This window comes from Vulpes lagopus, chromosome 5, assembly GCF_018345385.1.
Source record: "Vulpes lagopus strain Blue_001 chromosome 5, ASM1834538v1, whole genome shotgun sequence".
NCBI lineage: Eukaryota > Metazoa > Chordata > Mammalia > Carnivora > Canidae > Vulpes > Vulpes lagopus.
Window position 1 is genome coordinate 108086588 of NC_054828.1, and position 20560 is coordinate 108107147.

Sequence of the window (20560 nt, forward strand, 5' to 3'; positions counted from 1 at the left end):
TGCATAGATATATCTATCCTTAAAGGAAACAGACTGCAGAAAGGTATAGGAGCTTCTTGAAGTTGCATACATGCATATGTTAAGAGTTGTTTTATCCCTTCATGAATGTGCTATCCATCAAGTACAAATCATTGTTTCTCCACCCAGAGTGACACAAACCACTCCTTCCCCCACACATCCCCCTTATCCATGCGGGACATGTCCCAGGACCCCCAAAGGATGCATGAAACCACAGTAGTACTGAATCCTAGATACACTACATTTTTTTCTCTCTCTCCATGTCTTTTTGTACTGTTATCACGCATCTTCTTGTGATGATGTGAGATGGTAAAATGCCTACGTAGAAGATGAAGTGAGAGGAATCATGTAAGTATCGTGATGTAGCGTGATGCTTTGATCTTCTGACAATAGGTCAGAAAGAGAATCATCTGCTTCCAGACCACAGATGACTACAGATTAAGTAAACCATGGAAATCAAAACCATGAATAACAGACAGTACTGTACACATATAAGCACATGTATACATTCTCATGCCAAACATACTCTTGCTATGTGAAAGGAATATGGGCTTTGGAATCAAGACATACCTTGTAACTCAGAAGTTCATTACCAAGTCCTTTTGTGTTCAAGTTTCCTTTACTATAAGAGAATCCGTTTTTGTTTCATAACTTTTGCTAAGAATAATCATTCCAAAAGCCCAGGGAAACCAAGTGTCTAAGTACTCAAGATTTTTCCTCTTTTCAAAATGCTTCCCTAGGAAATGTGAAGGGCATTTGTAACACAGGCAGTGCAAGGCACTGACAGAGGTGTGTGGTTTATACTTTCATTTATATTTTAGGTCCTTTTTATATAAATTACATATTACAATAAAAATAGTATAAAATGTAAAAGTGCCTCTCTGTCTACTGTCATCCTCAGTAAAGTCTATTTCCTGCCAAATATTAAAAAAAACAAAGGCTCTCTTCATGTGCTCAATAGAACAGAGGATGAGTAATTTTTACTCTGCATGTAATTTGGCACAATTTACTACAACTGGAGTCTGTTTCCTTCAAAGGTACATCTATGCAGTAACAAGCTAGGCCACAATACACTAGACAGGACATTAATTTGTGCAGTAACGAATAATACTACATTAGGTGTTTGATTGAAATTAATTTCTCAGTTTTCTTTTGTTTTGTTCTACTGTAGAAATACATAAGCATATGCTAATCTTAGATACAATGAACATCCATACATGATTCACAAAGGGAAAGTAAGGAAAGCTAAGGTATTTTTTTAAAATAAAGTTTAAAAATAATAAAATAAAATAAAATAAAATAAAATAAAATAAAATAAAATAAAATAAAATAAAATAAAATAAAAAAATAAACAAAGTTTATGTTTGTTTCCAAAGAGGCTTCTTAAAGAACAGAGAAAATATTAAAATACTTTTAAGCAATTTTCGATAAAATCCTGGTAACCTACACTTTCTAAATAGATAAAATAAGTGATAGTGATTACCTCTTTTAAAATTCAATGGCGGGATCCCTGGGTGGCGCAGCGGTTTGGCGCCTGCCTTTGGCCCAGGGCACGATCCTGGAGACCCGGGATCGAATCCCGCATCAGGCTCCCGGTGCATGGAGCCTGCTTCTCCCTCTGCCTGTGTCTCTGCCTCTCTCTCTCTCTCTGTGACTATCATAAATAAAAATTAAAAAAAAATAAAATAAAATAAAATAAAATAAAATAAAATAAAATAAAATAAAATTCAATGGCAAAAAGAAATTCTATAATCTGACACCTTAATAATTTGTGATATTCCACACCCAGAAATAAAGGGGAAAAAAAAGAAACAACCTCAACCAGAAAACTACTATTACCTATATATAAAAAAAAAAAAAAGTAAAAAGGACTGTCTCAGCTTAGAAATTAGCATGGAGCTGCGTGCCCACATCAAACAAAATCTGCTACGTACCTTCCTGGATACAGTCTCCAGCAAGAGCAGAGAGCTGTGGTGAGCGCTCCTCCAGTAACTGCTGGTGAATACTCACACATCTCAAAGTCCACCATGGCAAGCTCTAGGAAAAAAGTACTACGTAAGCTGAAAATAAAGGCCTCTCTGAAAAACAATTTTTACATTAATTGAAATCAGTGTTTAGAATCTTTTTAACATGTGTGAAATTAAAGTTACGCTTCAACAAACTTATCCATCCACTGCTCTGTCCTTGGGAATAATACCCAAATCTGCTTCTTCCTCTTCTTCAAGAATAACCTCTCTCCTCCATTCTCTCAGAGCCTATAATTTTAGCCAGTTGGGCTTTCTGATGCCATTCAGAACTTAGTATCTCCTCCTTTAAAATGTTTGCTGCTGTCATCATCTCCACTGTGGCACCCCCCCTCAGTACCATAATCCACACAGCAGCTCCTCCAGGAGAGCTCCAGCAAGAATTTCCAGGAGCAGAGTATGCAGGGGTAGTAATGGGAGGGGAGGGGTAATTTTTCTTCCCTCCTCTGAAATTCTAGCATATTATTTGTACTACCTCCTTTGCAAACACATTCCACCGCATTCATATACGTCATCCCTAGCTTCAGTGTTGTCCACCATCTGCCCAATAAGATAAGAAATCGTGTCCTGCTCATCTCTACATCCTCCTCAAAGCAATGTATTTTACACAAACCACACTTTAAGAAATACCTTGGATTCAAATATTTCCCAAAACTAACCCAATCCCTTCCGTATCCTTGTGAAATGCCTCCATGAAGCCTTCTCCCATGAGGAGGGCACACATCAGTCTCTCACTTCTCTGAACTTCTGCACTGTTCCTAGAAGTTAGTACCACATCGGACAGCTCTTATTTTTCAAGAGTAGAACTCTACCTGGCCCAAACATTTTGAGGATAGACACTGCTTTTTATACACTGTCTTGACTAATGCACAGGCTGAGAACACCGTAGGCTTTTTTCTACTGTCTAGTGCTCTTGATTACTATTTAAAAAAAAAAAAAAAACTTGTCCCTGGAACACCTGGGTGGCTCAGTCAGTCAAAGCACCTGATTCTTGATTTTTGGCTTAGGTGATGAACTCAGGGTTGTGAGATGGAGCCCAGCGTTGGGTCTGCACTGGGTGTGAGGCCAGCCTGGATTTCTCTCTTTCTCTTTCCCTCTGCCCACCCCCCACCCCCCATTCCTGCATGCACAAGGTCTAAGTAAATAAAACTTTAAAAAAAAAAAAAGAAAACATACAACATCAGATGCTGAACCTTTAAACATCAGATCAACACATTAACTCTTTTTTTTTTTTAGATTTTATTTATTTGTTTATGAGAGACAGAGAGAGAGAGAGAGAGAGAGAGAGAGAGAGAGAGAGGCAGAGACACAGGCAGAGGGAGAAGCAGGCTCCGTGCAGGGAGCCTGACGTGGGACTTGATCCTGGGTCTCCAGGATCAGACCCTGGGCTGAAGGCGGCGCTAAACCGCTGAGCCACCAGGGCTGCCCAACACATTAACTCTTAACCCAAGAGATGAATGTGGAAAATAATAGAGGAAGTATAGCCTATTCTTCTATTGAAAAATAAAGGTTCCCTTTTCTATTTGCCAAGAACTGCTTAATAGAAAATCTGAGGCATTAATAAAAAAGAAACTTGGGATCCCTGGGTGGCTCAGCAGTTTAGTGCCTGCCTTTGGCCCAGGGCGTGATCCTGGAGTCCCGGGATCAAGTCCCACGTCGGGCTCCCTGCATGGAGCCTACTTCTCCCTCTGCCTGTGTCACTGCCTCTCTCTATCATAAATAAATAAATAAATCTTAAGAAAAAAAAATTTGCGAGCTTACTCCTTTTTTTTAAAAGATTTTATTTTTAAGTAATCTCTACACCCAATGTGGGGCTTGAACTCACAACCTCGAGATCAAGAGTCACAGGTCTACCAACTGTGCCAGCCAGGTGCTCTTCATTTTTTAATAATTATAAATAAGGAAACTGATATTTCAGAAAAATTACCTAGCATAATGTCACGCAGCTATTAAGTGGCTAAGCAAGACAAACTCTGATCTGATTTCAAAGCCAAGACTCTTTTTACTCAACATTTACGTATTACTAATACTAGCTTATCTACTACAGATTAGAGGATTGGGGGGAAAATCACCTTCCTTTATAGTTCCACAAAAACATCACAATGAACAACTAGATATATCCTTTACAAGTAAGCCTACTCAAAGCTAACTTTAAAAGGTTAAAATTAACTTGGTAAGTTCATTTTATCTTCACTTATCAAAGAAGTCATTTTTATATCATCAATTAGAAAATGACATATTAAAGATCCAAAGAAAAAAGAACTGTCATGTTTTCACTGAAAGACAAGATTTCAGCAAAAAGTGATGTTTGCATGGTGACATGTAACAAGAAAACAGGGTTGTAAACCCAAGTCAAAAGTTGTTTAGAATCTGTTTAGAATTGAAATAATTTGTCTCTCCAATCCTACAAAGTATGACATCCACAACCAGCAATTCACATATCTATTTGTTCTAAGTTGACAGTACATATACCTTTTTTAAAAATGCTTAACAGAGGTGCCTGGGTAGCTCAGTTGGTTAAGCATCCAACTCGATTTTGGCCCTGGTCATGATCTCAGGGTCATGGGATCGAGCCCTGCACTAGGCTCTATGTTCAGGGCAGAATCTGCTTGGCCCTCTCCCTCCAACCCCTCCCCCTGCTAGAGTGTGCTCCAGCTCTAAAATAAATAAATAAAATATTTTAAAAAATAATGCTTAACATAATTGCTGATGAAAGTTTTCCACCAACAAAATTTATAACTGTCTCACTCACTCATTAATAACTAATTCATGGGCAGCCCCAGTGGCCCAGCAGTTTAGCACCACCTGTAGCCCAGGATGTGATCCTGGAGACCCGGGATCAAGTCCCACGTCAGGCTCCCTACATGGAGCCTGCTTCTCCCTCTGCCTGTCTTTGCCCCCCCACCCCCCATGTGTGTCGCTCATGAATAAAGAAAATCTTTAAAAAAATTAAAATTAAAAAAAAAAAACTAATTCACTAGAAAGAAAATAATGCCATTTGGCAGCCTTGTACCTTGGCAACTTTCTTTAGAGCCAATTACTAGTCATTTTATAAGAGAGCATTTCACTCAGATCAACTCTGGAAACATTTTTTAATTCAAGCTAACAGGGCCAAAAAATCACAGATAAGGCCTCTGACATATTGAAACCCATCTAGTAAAACCTCTTCTAGTACAACTGATTCCAATTCCCCTGACTTTCATGACAATGATAGAGGCAAAACTTGCCTTACCTTTTCTTTGTCTAAACTGAAATACTTAGGAAATTAAGCCCTTACATAGTATAGACCAAGTCTACATTCTTCCAACTGAACACTGTTTCTCAAAATTTTTTCAGCCAATACTAAGAAACTGAGAGGTTTCATATAAAATTTAGATTTATTATTTCTGGTAACATGGGTCAAGCTGCCACAATCAGAACAGGAGTCAGTAAGCTATAGTTTCCAGGCCAAATCCAACAACTATCCCTTGTTTTTGTACAGCCCAAGATCTAACAGTTGGTACATTTTTAAACCCCTGAAAGAAACACAAAAGAATATTTTGTGACATGTGAAAAGTATATAATTCTTTAAAGAAATGATGTAACGGGTACCTGGGTGGCTCAGTCCATTCTGACTCTTGATTTCAGTGCAGGTCATGATCTCAGCACCAAGATTCTCCCTCTGCCCCTCCCCCTGCTCATTTGTGTCACGCACACTTGCGTTCTCTCTGTAAATAAGTACTCTTTAAAAAATGATGTAACAGGGATGCCTGTGGGGACTCAGTGGTTGAGCATTTCCCTTTGACTCAGGGCATGATCCTGGAGTCCTGGGATCAAGTCCCACATTGGGCTCCCTGCAGGGAGCCTGCTTCTCCCTCTGCCTTGTCTCTGCCTCTCTCTCTCTCTCTCTCTCTCTCTCTCTCTCTGTGTGTGTGTCTCTCTCTCTCATGAATAAATAAATAAATAATCTTTAAAAAAAAAATGATGTAACAGACATTCAACAAATGCTGTAATAAATTCAACCCGAATAATGAACCAAGGTATGATGTGAACAAGGAAACAGTAATTAAGATCCACTGTAAAACTAATGAACATTGATATACATTCACACATACACATATATACATCTATTTAATCCTTTTAAAGGGGCTCAATATAATCTCACAAAGAGAGAACATTTTTATTTTCATCAGATTTTACAGTGAATTACCTAGACAACTAAGAAACACACCAAAACACTGTCAGCATCACACCTGAAGTCTGATGCTACTCAGCACATAAGTCATCCCTGGGTATGAACCAACTGCCTTTTTTTCTTTCCTTACCTGAATAGCTGTCAGTTTATGCCTTACATTCACTAGAATAACTCGTGCTAATAAAAGCAGTATAGGCTTTGAGGTCAGGCTGTAGACTGATTCACCGTCTAGAATAAGCAGATTCAGAACAACTGCATCCAGTCCTTTGACCTGAAAAAAAATATGTAAGACAAGACGACATGATTTAACAAAATATTAATCTTTATAGGTCATATAATAACATATTTTCCTTAACTCAGCTTTGAAACAAAGGCATCAATCTATTACACAGCAATTGGCACTGGACAGAATCATAACATTATAAATGCCCCTGGAGACCCACAAATCCTATACGCTTGCACTTTAGAAGAACAGTGAAATCAAGAAAATGCTAGTATTGAAGAGGCTTCATTCTTTATAGATTTACTTACAAAATATCATCTCTAAAAAGCATCGCTATGTTAAAGTACTTCTAGTAAGTACATTTCACATATACTTCATTAGCTGGCAAATGTCATGACAAAGCAGATCTGCTCCATAATTCCTTTTTTTTTTTAAGATTTTATTTATTTATTCATGAGAGACAGAGAGAGAGAGAGAGGCAGAGACACAGGCAGAGAGAGAAGCAGACTCCATGCAGGAAGCCTAAAATGGGATTCAATCCTGGGTCTCCAGGATTATGCCCTGGGCTGAAGGTGGCGCTAAACCAATGAGCCACCCAAGCTGCCCTTGCTCCATTAATATCTAAGCCAAACAGCCAATAAGGTCCTACATAGCAAATGCTGAGTGGGCTTATAACCATGGACCGGTGAGAACATAAGGCTGCAAAAAAAAAGATGCCTTTGAAAAATCCACTCCTTGGCTAAACAGAGATTTTCTACAATGGACAAGGCACCCGTGTTTTCTAAGATGTGTACTTTATAATTTTGACAGCTACCACAAAATAGACAGCAAGCATGCTTACATATTAGAAGCATGGGTTCTAATGTAATAGACACAGAATAGTGTCCTTTTTCTGCCTCTTACTCGTTTGTGGGTATGGGTAAATTTTTTAACTGAAGCCTCAAATATGAAATAATAAAACTCACTCATTATAGTGTTCTTATAAGGATTAAATTAAATAAGCCAAATAATGCCAGTACCTGGCTCAATATGTTGTTGAAGAGCTCAATATGGCCAAGAAAGAAATAGCTGTGGGTTCATCCACTGTCCTACCTTCATCATCAAGAAGTGTAACAGAGAAATAAAGATTTACCATGAAAAAGCGCCACCAAACCACAAACAAAGCTTACCATTACCTACACTAATGGCAAAGGAATTTTTTTTTTAACTTCAATAATTAAGAAACTATGTTGACGTTATTATGGCTACCTCAATTTTAGAAGGAAATAGATATAAATGTTATGTGTAGCTGAAAAATGACACAGAAGTCAGTGTTTGAACAGAAATCCCAGCGTGTTTTCCTACTCCCAAACCACTGTTCTTCCTACCACCCCAGTTGCCTTCCCCACAGATCTCTTCCTGCCTCTCAGGATGGTTCAGGACCAGGCCAAGCATTAGAAGGCTGCAAGGACAGGGCCAGGATCACATCTAGTCTTCTGACTGGGACGACTACCTTATGGCGGTGTGCTACTGACATACAGATAATGGACGAGGCCCCAGTGTAGAGGAGCCCCTCACCGTGAGATCAGTCTGCAACACATGAGCCCAAGGTGTTTTGTGAGAGCTCCAAGTGGAGGTGCTGAATACACCACTGGATACACTCACTTAAAAGCTTGGGAGAAAAACCTGCCCTCTGTACCCAGACTGTATTTACAGCCTCATCGAGTTCTCTTCTCATACAAAGATACCAAAATAAAGATTTAACCACCTTTATTTCCCAAAGTCCAAACCAAACTGGTGAAGTACAACAAGATATGACATGCCTTTAAGACAAGAATCCGGGTACCTGGTTGGTTCAGTCGGTTGGGCAGCTGACTCTTGATTTCAGCTCAGGGCATGATCTCAGGAACGTGGGATCGAGCCCCATGTCAAGCTCCATGCTCAGTGAGGAGTCTGCTTGAGATTCTCTCTCTTTCCCTCTCCCTCTGCCCTCTTCCTTCCCTGCTCTTATGCCTCTCTCTCTCTCTCCCTCTAAAATAAATAAATCTTTAAAAAAAAATCATATTCTAATCATTTTGAAATGAGAAACACATTAATTTAGCAGAAATTTAGATCATTCTCTTCTAAATGAACTCTCTAAAGATAAGTAATAAATGAGTAATTTACTAGGGTAACAAAAAACTATACAAAGCAATAGCCCGTGGTATACTACCTATGTATACTGTCTCTGATACTCAAACCCAAGGGTGGTTACTAAACCACCTACTCTTCAATTCAAAATTCTCTGGAGATGGGGGGCACCTGGGTGGCTCAGTCGGTTAAGCATCCAACTCTTGATTTCAGCTCAGGTCATGATCTTAGGGTCATGAGATCAGCCCTGCTATCTGGCTCTGTACTTGGTGTAGAGTCTGCTTTAAGATTCTGTCTCTCCGGGATCCCTGGGTGGCGCAGCGGTTTGGCGCCTGCCTTTGGCCCAGGGCGTGATCCGGAAGACCCGAGATCGAATCCCACGTCAGGCTCCCGGTGCATGGCGCCTGCTTCTCCCTCTGCCTGTGTCTCTGCCTCTCTCTCTCTCTCTCTGTGACTATCATAAATAAATAAAAAAAAAAAAAATTAAAAAAAAAAAAAAAAAAAAAAAAAAAAAAGATTCTGTCTCTCCCTCTCCCTCCCTCTGCCCCTTCCTCTCCTCACACATGCTCTCTTCTCTCTCTAAAATGAATTAAAAAAAAAAAAAAACTTCTCTGGAAATGGTATTAACAAGGCAAGTAATAAATAAATGAGTGAATGTATGAATAACCAAATAAACACATTTCTCTTCCCAGTGCTACCTTGCATCATCATGAAAAAATGAAATGCTTTTCTACCTTCTGCTTAGGTAAATCAGCTTCTGCCAACCCCCAAGATATAACACTGATATTCCAGCTGAGTTCTAAATGTGTTTCAAGAGGTTTTGGGAAATGAATGGTCTGTTTTTAAAAAGGATTGTTTATATTTTCAATAAAAACTGACAAAGCAAAGATTACGACTCTCTTAGGAATTATTCCTCAGTCAAGACAGCATGTGACATGTAAAAATAAGTATTTATCATCATAATAGTGAAAAAAAGTTGAACATCAGCAAGCCTGAGATAAATTTACTATAAAACCAGATTACTAAGATCAACCTTTCTTTGTAAGAGGTGACCAGTAATGCTTGGACATGGGCCTTCGGTGCTATACCTTTGGTTAGCACCAGACGTCAGAAAACAGTATTAAAAATGGACAAGGCCATAAGTTAAAAGCAGGGAAAATGAATTTGACTTTGGTCACTATACTCCATGACCATAAAATATGTTCCCAAATATTTGTGCTTCACAAGAGCTAAGAAACATAAATCAGCACAGAAAAATGACAATTAGAAAATACTGACGTGTTTAAAAACTTCAACTCCCCCTACCTTCCAAATTCTCAGATTGCTGGCAAAGAGTATAAATTGAATATTCCTTTTAAAAACAAACTGACAAAAAAAATAATTAAAAAATTAAAATAAAAAATAAAAACAAACTGAGAGGCGCCTGGGTGGCTCAGTCAGTTAAACATCTGCCTTCAGCTCGGGTCATGATCCCAGGGTCCTGAGATGGAACCCGCTCAGCAGGGAGCCTGCTTCTCCCTCTCCCTTTGCCATTCCCCCGGCTTGTGCTCTCTGTCAAATAAATAATTAAAATCTTTTAAAAAATAAAATAAAAATAAAAACAACCTGACCTTACCAAAAAGAGATGAACATGCTTACACTCTAAGGCAAAGCAACTCCACTTCTGGATATATAGAGCACTGCAGAGCTTCCCCACTCCTTGCTGGGAAGGGTGTATAAGTGGCTAAAAGATCATAGCCCGAGGACCAGTAAAAACAGCATCCTCCAATGAACACACTGCATTAGTCATTTTTTAGTATGCTATGCTTTGAAATTCTTGCAAATGATTTCCAGAGGATGTGTTCCTAATAGCATTACATGTAATATACAGCAATAAATTAAAAAAAACATACTATATGGCCATCAATAGACAGACATATAGATTCTGGTGCAGTCATACAACTGAAATACTATACAACAGTAAAAATGAATAACAGTATTTTAAAATATAGTATTTCAAAAAACAGTATTTCAAAAAATATACCATTGAGCAAAGCAAGTCACAGAAAAATGTATATAGTTTGTTTCATTTTATAGAAGTCCAAAAACTGGCAAAATTAAATAGGTATTCTACAGTTATATAGGTGCTGAAACTATGAAGAAAAGCAATGGAATGGTTAACACAAAATTCATGGGACTGGCTCATGGGAGAGGGTGGCCGGGGACATCATCCAGAAGCGCACGCAGGGGACCTTCTAAGGCGGTATTTCCCAACCCCTTTCCCAGTCACAGCACACGGAGAAGATGCTATGATTAGTAGTGCACAGCAGGGATCTAGCAAATGCTGCCGACCAGAAGGGACCAGTTGAAAGGCTCCCCCACCCCCACACAGGCCCCACACAGGGCCCCTCTGCTCCACATCTGTAGAACAGTGGTAGTGAAGCTCTGTTCTCCTGTGCTAATGTTTCTCTCTCAAACTGGGTGGTGAGAACAAAGGAGTTTTATTATTTCAACTGCATACACTTCGTATCCTTTTTTTTCCAATGTATGAGATAGTTCTAATGGAAAAAAAAAAAAAAAACTAAACTAAAATCAAAGTCTCAAAGTTTCGGGCAGCCTGGGTGGCTCAGCGGTTTAGCACCTGCCTTCAGCCCAGGGCGTGATCCTGGAGACCCAAGATCGAGTCCCACATCAGGTTCCCTGAATGGAGCCTGCTTCTCCCTCTGCCTGTGTCTCTGCCTCTCTTTGTGTGTCTCTTGTGAATAAATAAATAAAAATCTTAAAAAATTTTTAAAAAAGTCTCAAAGTTTCCTACAATCTGGCCTGAATCCCATGAAGTCTGACCTTTCAATGCTACTCCAGCAGGCTCACAACTTCCCACTCCCACAAACACTGCACTCTTCCCCCCTGTGAGCATCTACTTACATGACTGCACCCAGACTGCCTTTCCTCCTCTTCCCTACCTGTCCATTTCTCATCACCCTTCAGGTTCAACTCAAGGACCACTCCCAGCTAAACTGTCTGACAAAATTCCCATTCCCCACATCTCTTAGTTAACTTCAATATTTTACAGTCCAAATCTCTCATGTAACCTATTTCTGTACTGCTTTGAATTGTTACCTGACATCACAGGTGCTTCTGCACTAGTATAGCAGAAAGAGGGCTGGATTTGGACCCAGAAAATGTGGCTTCCAACTGCCTAGCTCTAAGACCTCCGACAAGTTTCCTTCACCACTGGGAGCTTCCACTTTCTCATCTCCAGAATCCTCAAACTGATAGAACATGTGAATTGGGATGCCCGGGTGGCTCAGCAGTTGAGCATCTGCCTTCGGCTCAGGTAGTGACCCCAGAGTGCCAGGATCAAGTCCCACATCAGGCTCCTTGCAAGGGCCTATGTCTCTCCCCCTCTCTGGGTCTCTCATGAATAAATAAATAAAATCTTTAAAAAAAATTTTAAAAACAGAACATGTGAATTAAGCACTCACCCCACATATCTGTGTGCAACAAACACTTACGACTTTGATTATTTGGTGAATTTTTAACCTAAACCACAGGGCTGAAGAGGCAGAAACTGTTTCATACACAACAAGAAATGAGATGTTCCATATAAGCAAATTTCTAGACAACTGAGGCATATCTCTTTAAGTGACATAATCTTTGGGATTTTACTTTAATGACAACTTTTATAAAGTGAACATTAAATTCCCTTCTTAGACATAACATACAGAAAATTTTTTAATCTCTTGTTAATGATTTAGGGCCAGGATCAGAATTTCAATTATTCTATTACAACATAATATAGTTATTACACAGATGTGTACAGAGCTAATTACTGTGGCTATCAGATTATGGCTGTTTTTGTACTTCTCTTTCCACTCCCACCATCAGATTTTTAAAATATATTTTACTTATTTATTTATTTTTAAAGATTTATTTATTTGAGAGAGAGCATGCGAGCAGAGGGAGGGCAGAGGGAGATGGAGAGAATCTTAAGCAGACTCCGTGCTCAGCAAAGAGTCCAAAAGAGGGCTGAATCTCTTGACCCTGAGATTAAGACCTGAGCCAAAACTAAGAGTCCGACTCTCAACCAACTGAGCCAGCCAGGTGCCCCTATTTATTTTTTTAAGTAAGCTCTATGCGCAACATGGGGCTTGAACCAACAACCCCAAAATCAAGAGTCACAAGAGAGCTTGTGAGCCAAGTGAGCCAGGCAGGAGCCCTTCTACCTTCAGATTTTTTTTTTTTTTTTTTTAAGATTTTATTTATTTATTCATGACAGACACAGAGAGAGAGAAAGAGAGAGAGGCAGAGACACAGGCAGAGGGAGAAGCAGGCTCCATGCAGGGAACCTGATGTGGGACTCGATCCAGATCTCCAGGATCACACCCTGGGCTGAAGGCAGGTGCTAAACCGTTGAGCCATCGGGACTGCCCTACCTTCAGATTATTAACACTTATCTCTAATAATTCCATTCCTGACACTGAACCTTCTGGAAGTACTTGAAAAATCTGATTAATGAACAAGCATTCTTAGTAGATTTTGTACAAGCTATAAAGTCATGTTTTTTTTCTCCTACCTACTATTAACTCCAGTTTATAAAAACCAGTTCCTAAAGAAAACAGTAACACAATAATAACTATATATGACATTTCCAAGAAGCATACCTCACTGAATTGCTGGAACAAAATGGACGGCAAAAAATCCTGAGGTTGTATATCAACGGGCGGCCCTGTCCAGTTACTCTGAACAAAAAGTTGCAAACTGCTTACACCAATTAGGAATATCATCTGTTGTCTGCATACAAGAATAAAGAAACAAATATGAACCACTGTATAACCACAATTTCATTTCAGTTTTACTATTAAAAATGTAAAATATTAACCAACATGCACAGAGATTATCCAAATATTACAAAATAAAATTTCTGAAACTTAAACAATTTATGTCTCAATATCTAATATTATAACCATGAGCCACACAGGGCTCTTTTAAATTTAATTACAATTAAATGAAATTTAAAATTGTGTCCCTCAGTTGCACTACCTACCTCAAGCTCAACCACATGTGACCAGTGGCTGCCATACTGAAGAGCACATTTTCCAACAATGACTGTCTTACACTGGCAAAGCACTATTAGATGTATTCAGTCGGCTTTTCTATGAAAATTTCTTTTCTTTTTTTTAATGTATTTATTCACGAGTGACACAGAAAGAGAAGCAGAAACACAGGCACAGTGAGAAGCAGATTCCCCACCAGGAGCCCATTGCAGGACTCAATCCCAGGACCCTGGGATCATGACCTGGGCCAAAGGCAGACACTCAACCACTGAACCACCTCGGCATCCCTTCTCTATGAAAATTTCAAATAAAATTCTACCTTTCAGTTGTGTCCAAATCTGTTGAGTAATCCAGGAATGTTACTATCTGCTTCTCTAGGAAGCTGTCAATCTTTTCTTCAGTCATCATTGTTGAGTTAAAAATATTTTGAGTCAATGAATTTAAGAATATGGCCTCATAGTTCCCTTCGAGCAGCAATTGTAAGAAAGATCCACTCTCTGCAATATAGAAAATTAGCTCAATAATCCAAAAGACCAATTATTTTCATGTTGTAAAGGATAACGCTATTAGGCAAATCTACCATCTTCATAGGCAAAAAAAAAATGTATTTCCTTAGAATGTTTACTATACATTAATCACAAAGCACTGAACTATTATTCTATGAACATTTTTATATTCTATGAACTATTATTATATTATATATATATTATATAAAATATTCTATGAACTATTATTCTATGAACATCACTTCTACAATTCACAGCTCATCCATACGATGAGCCGCAAGGTAGAAATTAGATCCAGGAATAATATTCCTTATTGGTCATTTACTAAATGCTTCTGCTGGAAATTCAAAGAGTCCTATTCACAACAGAAAAGTTTCTACAATCAGGGGTCTAAGGCCTTTCATAATCTAGCTTCTCGGATCCCCACTATTGCCCTGAGGAACAGCTGGTTCTCTCCTTGCTCCTCTAATACCCCATGCACCTTCCCGCTTCCACATTTTTACACCTGCGATTTCTCCTGCTGAGCTCTTCTCCACTTGTCTGACCTTGTAATCAAAATTCAGCTCATGTCTGACGTCGTCCATGAAATCAGACTTCAAAAACTACCTCTCTCCAGAAGCACCTGTTGCCTTCACACACACACACACACACACACACACACACACTAGACAGACACTGTCCTACTAAACTGTTATTTTTCTTCCGGGTCCAGCCTAAATCCCACAACCAGATGGGCCTTTACCCCACATCTGTCACTAGTAAACATGCTTTTAACCCTGCCTCTCCAGTAAATGTGCACAGTTCACAAACATTACATCGTTGCCGCCTCGTTTCAACTTTTGTGCTTATCAGCTGTGGGACCCGGAATAAATTAGTCAATCTGTCTTTAAACGTCTTCACCTGCTAAATGGCATGAAACGGAGTATCCACCTTAAGTGCTTATCGCAAGGATTAAATGACCTTAAACGTTAAGGACTCCGAAAAGAAGCTGACCCAGGCAGGGAGAAGGGGCGGAGCCCGGGGACCCCGCCCCCCGCCCCCCGCATCCAGGACGCAAGAATCCTACGCCTAAGGGATCAGCCAGATTTCGGCAAAAAAAAAAATCGAAACAAGGAGGAACGAGAAGCCAGCCGCCACCACTCTCCCCTTCCAGTGCTCCGAGCAACCTCGCCTCTCTCACCTGAGCCGGAGACTCCCTCCTGCTTCCACCGCCGCCGCTCAGCCGCGGTGGCGAAGCCCCTCAAAACTGCCAGCTCCGGCGTCCACGTCACCCTGGACATCGCTGCAGTCAAAGCGGGTTCCCACAGGAGTCAAAAGAAGAAAGTGAAAGGAAGAGGGTCCAAAGATGCCGAAATCTAGCGGCGACAGCGCCTGTGAATACTCCCACGGCCCCGGAAGCCCACGTGCAGACATCGTCACCTGGACGCGGCCATGACAGCAGCGCGGGACACCCTGGGAAAAATACGCACGCGCCGCTCGGGTTTCCGGCCGGGAGACCCGCGCCAGGCCTTGGCACTGAGCATGCCCAGTAGAGATGCCCCGCCTGGAGCAGCGAATGGGCGGGCTGGAGGGCGCGGTCTGTGCTGGCCCCGCCCAGAGGGGGCGGAGCCAAGGGCTGTGCACGACTTGAGGGAGGCGGCGTCCTCCTGCACCACCCTCCGAGGCTGGGGCTGAAAATGCGGCCGGAAGCCCGGGTCTTGTCCTGCGCAGAGATTGCAGGAATGAATGATCTACCGCTTGCGTTCCTAAACATTTTTGGATCAGAACCTCCTGACTACATGACCTTCGCGCAAAATGCAAAATGCACGTGGGCATTTTAGGGTGCCCTAACAGCATTCGGGCACCCTTCCGGGAAGTTAGAGACCCTCTGGAGCGGAAGCGCAAGAACCACCTGGCAGAGAATAGGTCTTTTTTTCTTAGAACGAATTAAAGTATAAGGGAAGTTTTGGGGCGCCTGGCTGGCTCCGCCGGAGCAGCATGCGACTCTTGATCTCCGGGTAATGAGTTCAAGTGCCAGGCTGGGTGTAGAGATGACACACATACATAACTAACTAAATACATAAATAGCTGTTTTTAAAAAGTGGGGGCACTGGGGTGGCTCAGTGGTTGAGCATCTGCCTTCGGCTCAGGTTGTGATCCAGGGATCCTGGGATCCAGTCCCCTGCAGGGAGCCTGCTTCTCCCTCTGCCGGTGTCTCTGCCTCTCTCTGTGTGTCTCTCATGAATAAATATATGCAATCTTTAAAAAATAATTAAAAATAAAAAGTGTAAGAAAACTATCTGGTTTTGATGCTGCCACTACATAAATCATGACTGAGTGGGACCTCTGACCCTGTGGCTGGTGCAGCGAAGCTTGTGCAGGATTGACTGAGTCCAGAAACCTGCCACCCTGTGTGTCTGCCACTGAGGACGGAGCTGGAGCCTGATTCGACCTCCTTTCTTCTCTATAGCCATGCTCCTAGGCCAATACTGAGGCTCAGAACGCCAGGCCTCAGGGAGCCAGGACTCTACCCCAGTGGGCTTGAACCTGCACTGTGAGAGTGCCACACACTAGCCAGGGTAACTCTGACCAAATGGCATTCTTGGAGCAATCTAGTGCCAGAGATCTCTGAAAGAGCCTAGCCCAGTGCCGGCTCCAAGGATGTCAGTACCCAAAATCACTCCAGACTGTGGAGGGAATGGTGCTCAGCTTCAGCCAGCAGCAGCCATGAGAAGCCAGATCTGGGCAGAGTAGAGAAGGGAGGATACCCTAAAATGTCTTCTTACTGATAAGTAAAAGCTATTTGTACAGGAAATGTTTAATCAGCATGTCGTTTGGTCTTTTTAAGCACAAAATCCTACACTGTGTAAACCATATGACAGTTGTTAGAGCTATTAAAGCAGAGAGACAGTGGCCGCTACAGTAGGTTGATCACTTGCCTGGAAAGCCACATTGTCCCACACAGTAAACTTGGTGCTTTCTCTGTAATTCAAGGTTGGTTTGAGTAAGATATGCTTGACAATGATAACAAGTACATTCATCTCTCTTCAGGGAAATAAAAATGTGGGAGAAAAAATTATGGTCTCAATTGAAAAAAAAACTAAAAACAAAAAAAACGAGTGGACACTGAGCTGGTGAGTAGGCTATGTCCACTTTAGGATGACCAGAGTGGCTTGGCTGGGTGGTCCTCTGGGAACCCTCATGTCACTATCTAGTTAGTCTTTTTTCTTGGGCTGGTCAGATTTCTCAGAGACATTTTAAATCTCCTACCTGGGCAGTGAAGGTCCAGTTGCCAGAGATCCAGAGACAAGCAGAGCAGGAAAGCCAGGAGCCTCAACATTCAAGACCCAGTCTGAATGTCAGACCCTCTAGAGACCACTGCAAGGAGAGTAGAGGGGAAGAGGTGGGCAGGGGTTCCAACAGACTGACTCAGCTTTGCAGGAGTCCTCCTCATTTCAGTCCTTCCTCTTCCTACCCTGAGACCTCCAGTCCTAGGGCATCTAGTGCTCCCAGTTGCTGAGTCTTTCCAGGATGCTTCAGTCTAGATACAAGTTTGCCTTAGCTTCTCCCATTGCACTTTTAGGACTGGGCTTTCTCTGGTCAGCTACAGCAGTTACTTGCTCCCCACCAGGGCTAGCAAGTCTCATCATCTCTTCCCCTGCACGTTACGCCGTAACTTTTTTTTCTTTATCATGGATTTAGTGGGTTTTTTTTTTTTTTATTTAGTGGGTTTTGAAGAAGGAGGGATGGCATATGTTCAACATGCCATGTCTACCCTAGAGCCTTAAACTGTATTGTAAGTGACACCTTTCTCCAAGTAGCTTCAGGTCTGATATATGTATGTGTTTTAACTAATCCTATCTCATACCTAAGCAGTAACAAGGAGGCAGGATTGTAACCAGCATTTCATGACGCTTCAATCCTTTTTCACGTTCATTAACAAATCTCATGTTTTTGTTTGTTTGTTTTTAAATATTTTATTTATTTATTCATGAGAGACACAGACATAGGCAGAGGGAGAAGCAAGTTCCCTGCGGGGGAGCCTGATGTGGGACTCGATCCCAGGACCCCAGATCACTCCCTGAGCCGAAGGTAGATGCTCAACCACCGAGCCACCCAGGCACCCACAAGTCTCATGTTTAATAAGAACAGTTTTTAAATGTTTATAGCAGCCTTTTTAGGAAGCACCAAAAACTGGATACAACTAAATGTCCATGCACAGAGAAACAAATAAACAACTATTATATGTTCATACAATGGAATACTGTTCAGCTATAAACATGAATAAAGCTACGGAAACATACAATATACACAAAGAGCAAAGTAATTTTAAGCCAGGAAAAAAAAAGAGGAGATATGATATGAGTCAATTTATATAAATTGAGAAAACAAAAACTGATCACTAGAGACAGAAAGCTCTAGTGGTTGCTGGGGGAGGGGAAGTGGAGAGGAAAGCAGGGAGGAACAAGGACAGGTTGGGGAGTAACAGATATATTCACTATCTGATTATCCTAATGGTTTCATGGCAGTATACATATGGAAAAACTTAAAGTACTCAGTTAAAATATGTGCACTCTTTTCTATGTCAGTTATACCTCAATAACACTGTTCTCAAAAAATTGACTTCTACAGGGACGCCTGGGTGGTTCAGTGATTGAGCGTCTGCCTTTGGCTCAGGGTGTGATCCTGGAGTCCTGGGATTGAGTCCCACATCCGGCTCCCTGCAGGGAGCCTGCTTTTCTCCCTCTGTCAGTGTCTCTCATGAATAAATAAATAAAAATCTTTAAAAAAAATTGACTTGTATAAAACGTGAAATCTGATCTCCCAAAACTAACATTCAAAAGCCTTCACCTCACACACAATTCTTTCTTCTCATCCCATTGCTGGTCCTCTGCTCTCTCCAAGTACTGCATCTCTTAGAGCCCCACAACCATCGCTAACCCTCAACAGAGTTAGCTAGGCCTTTGTCCTGCGGCAAATAAATGAACGTGGATTGAAGATATAAGATAAATCGGGTATGGGGTTAAATACAGTTAAACAGATATCTCACTTAAGTCTTATAACAACTCTAAGGCAAATATTATTAAGCCAATTTTTCAACCAAGGAAACTGAAAGGCAGGTATCTTCCCTAAGATTACACTAGGATTTGAACCTCATCTGACCATTAAAGCTCCATGGTGAGATTCCTGGGTGGCGCAGCGGTTTGGCGCCTGCCTTTGGCCCAGGGCGCGATCCTGGGGTCCTGGGATCGAGTCCCACGTCGGGCTCCCGGTGCATGGAGCCTGCTTCTCCCTCTGCCTGTGTCTCTGCCTCTCTCTCTCTCTCTCTCTCTCTCTCTCTCTCTCTCTCTGTGACTATCATAAATAAATTTAAAAAAAAAAATAAAAAAAAAATAAAGCTCCATGGTCTCTCCATCTGGTGAACAATGATGGAAGAGAGAAGTATGTGACTGGTATGCAGGTCAGAGCAAGTAGGTAAATAAGTAAAATAACCCTCCTCGTGAACATACTGGAAACAACCCCGGAACCAAAGTCAGTACAGATACTGAAAATCCCTGAAAGCAAAGACTGGAGAAGCAGAGGAAAGAATGGATTTATGTGATTGAGGTAGGAGTGTTGGTAGGAATGTAAGTCCAGTGGAACAGAACAAGACACCTAAAGTCAATGAAAAGCAACCAGATCCTGCAAAGATTTCCTTATTCGGAAACTGCCCTGGTAAGTGGGGCCTGAACCCAGGCAGCCTACTGGTGTCTCCCTAGTTCACCTTGTCCTTGGGGCTCCTGGAAGTTGACCCTAACCACTAGCATGCTTCCCCTGAAAGGTGTGTTATTCGTCCCACAAAGCAAAACAAAACCATTCCTTTGATAGGTCTTCATTCAGGTGAAAAAACTATAAGGCTTTCAGTAAGACTTCACTAGATACAGGATGGGTACAAAGGAGACATAAATGTAGATACAGGAACAATGCCTCTCTGACTCACACAATCTGGGCTGGATCCTATTTAGAGAGTTATCCCTCCCTCAACTCTAGAATGCTTTTGGATGCTTAGAATCACATAAGGGGGCCTCATGCCCTGGATAGGAAGCTCTAAAGGGACCCATGTATCACAAACCCACAAAATAAATCAAAGAATATACACGAGGGTCCCTCTCATTCAAGATCCAAGGACACAGAGTGACCTTGAACAGCTGCCCTCTTGATTTAGACTGTTTAGACTCCAGGGAAAAGGCATCTCTACATATATTTTTTTAAAGATTTATTTATTTATTTATTTATTTATTTATTTATTTATTTTATTTATTTTATGATAGACATAGAGAGAGAAAGAGAGAGGCAGAGACACAGGAGGAGGGAGAAGCAGGCTCCATGCTGGGAGCCCGACACGGGACTCGATCCCAGGACTCCAGGATCGTGCCCTGGGCCAAAGACAGGCACTAAACCACTGAGCCACCCAGGGATCCCCACATCTCTACATATAAATCTATGTTCTG

At 41.3% G+C, this 20560-nt stretch overlaps 1 protein-coding gene across 1 annotated transcript in view; it reads right to left on the reverse strand.

Moving 5' to 3' along the window:
- The window catches only part of TTC27 (tetratricopeptide repeat domain 27), a 175614-nt gene extending 159998 nt beyond the window's left edge, over positions 1–15616 (reverse strand). Inside the window, exons 1-5 of the mRNA XM_041756634.1 lie at positions 15271–15616; positions 13904–14081; positions 13192–13321; positions 6347–6487; positions 1953–2055 (exon numbers count right to left, since the gene is read on the reverse strand). Of these exons, the coding sequence (XP_041612568.1) occupies positions 1953–2055; positions 6347–6487; positions 13192–13321; positions 13904–14081; positions 15271–15370 (652 nt within the window). The 5' untranslated portion in view covers positions 15371–15616. The remainder of the gene's footprint in view (positions 1–1952; positions 2056–6346; positions 6488–13191; positions 13322–13903; positions 14082–15270) is intronic.
- Positions 15617–20560: the final 4944 nt, after the last annotated feature.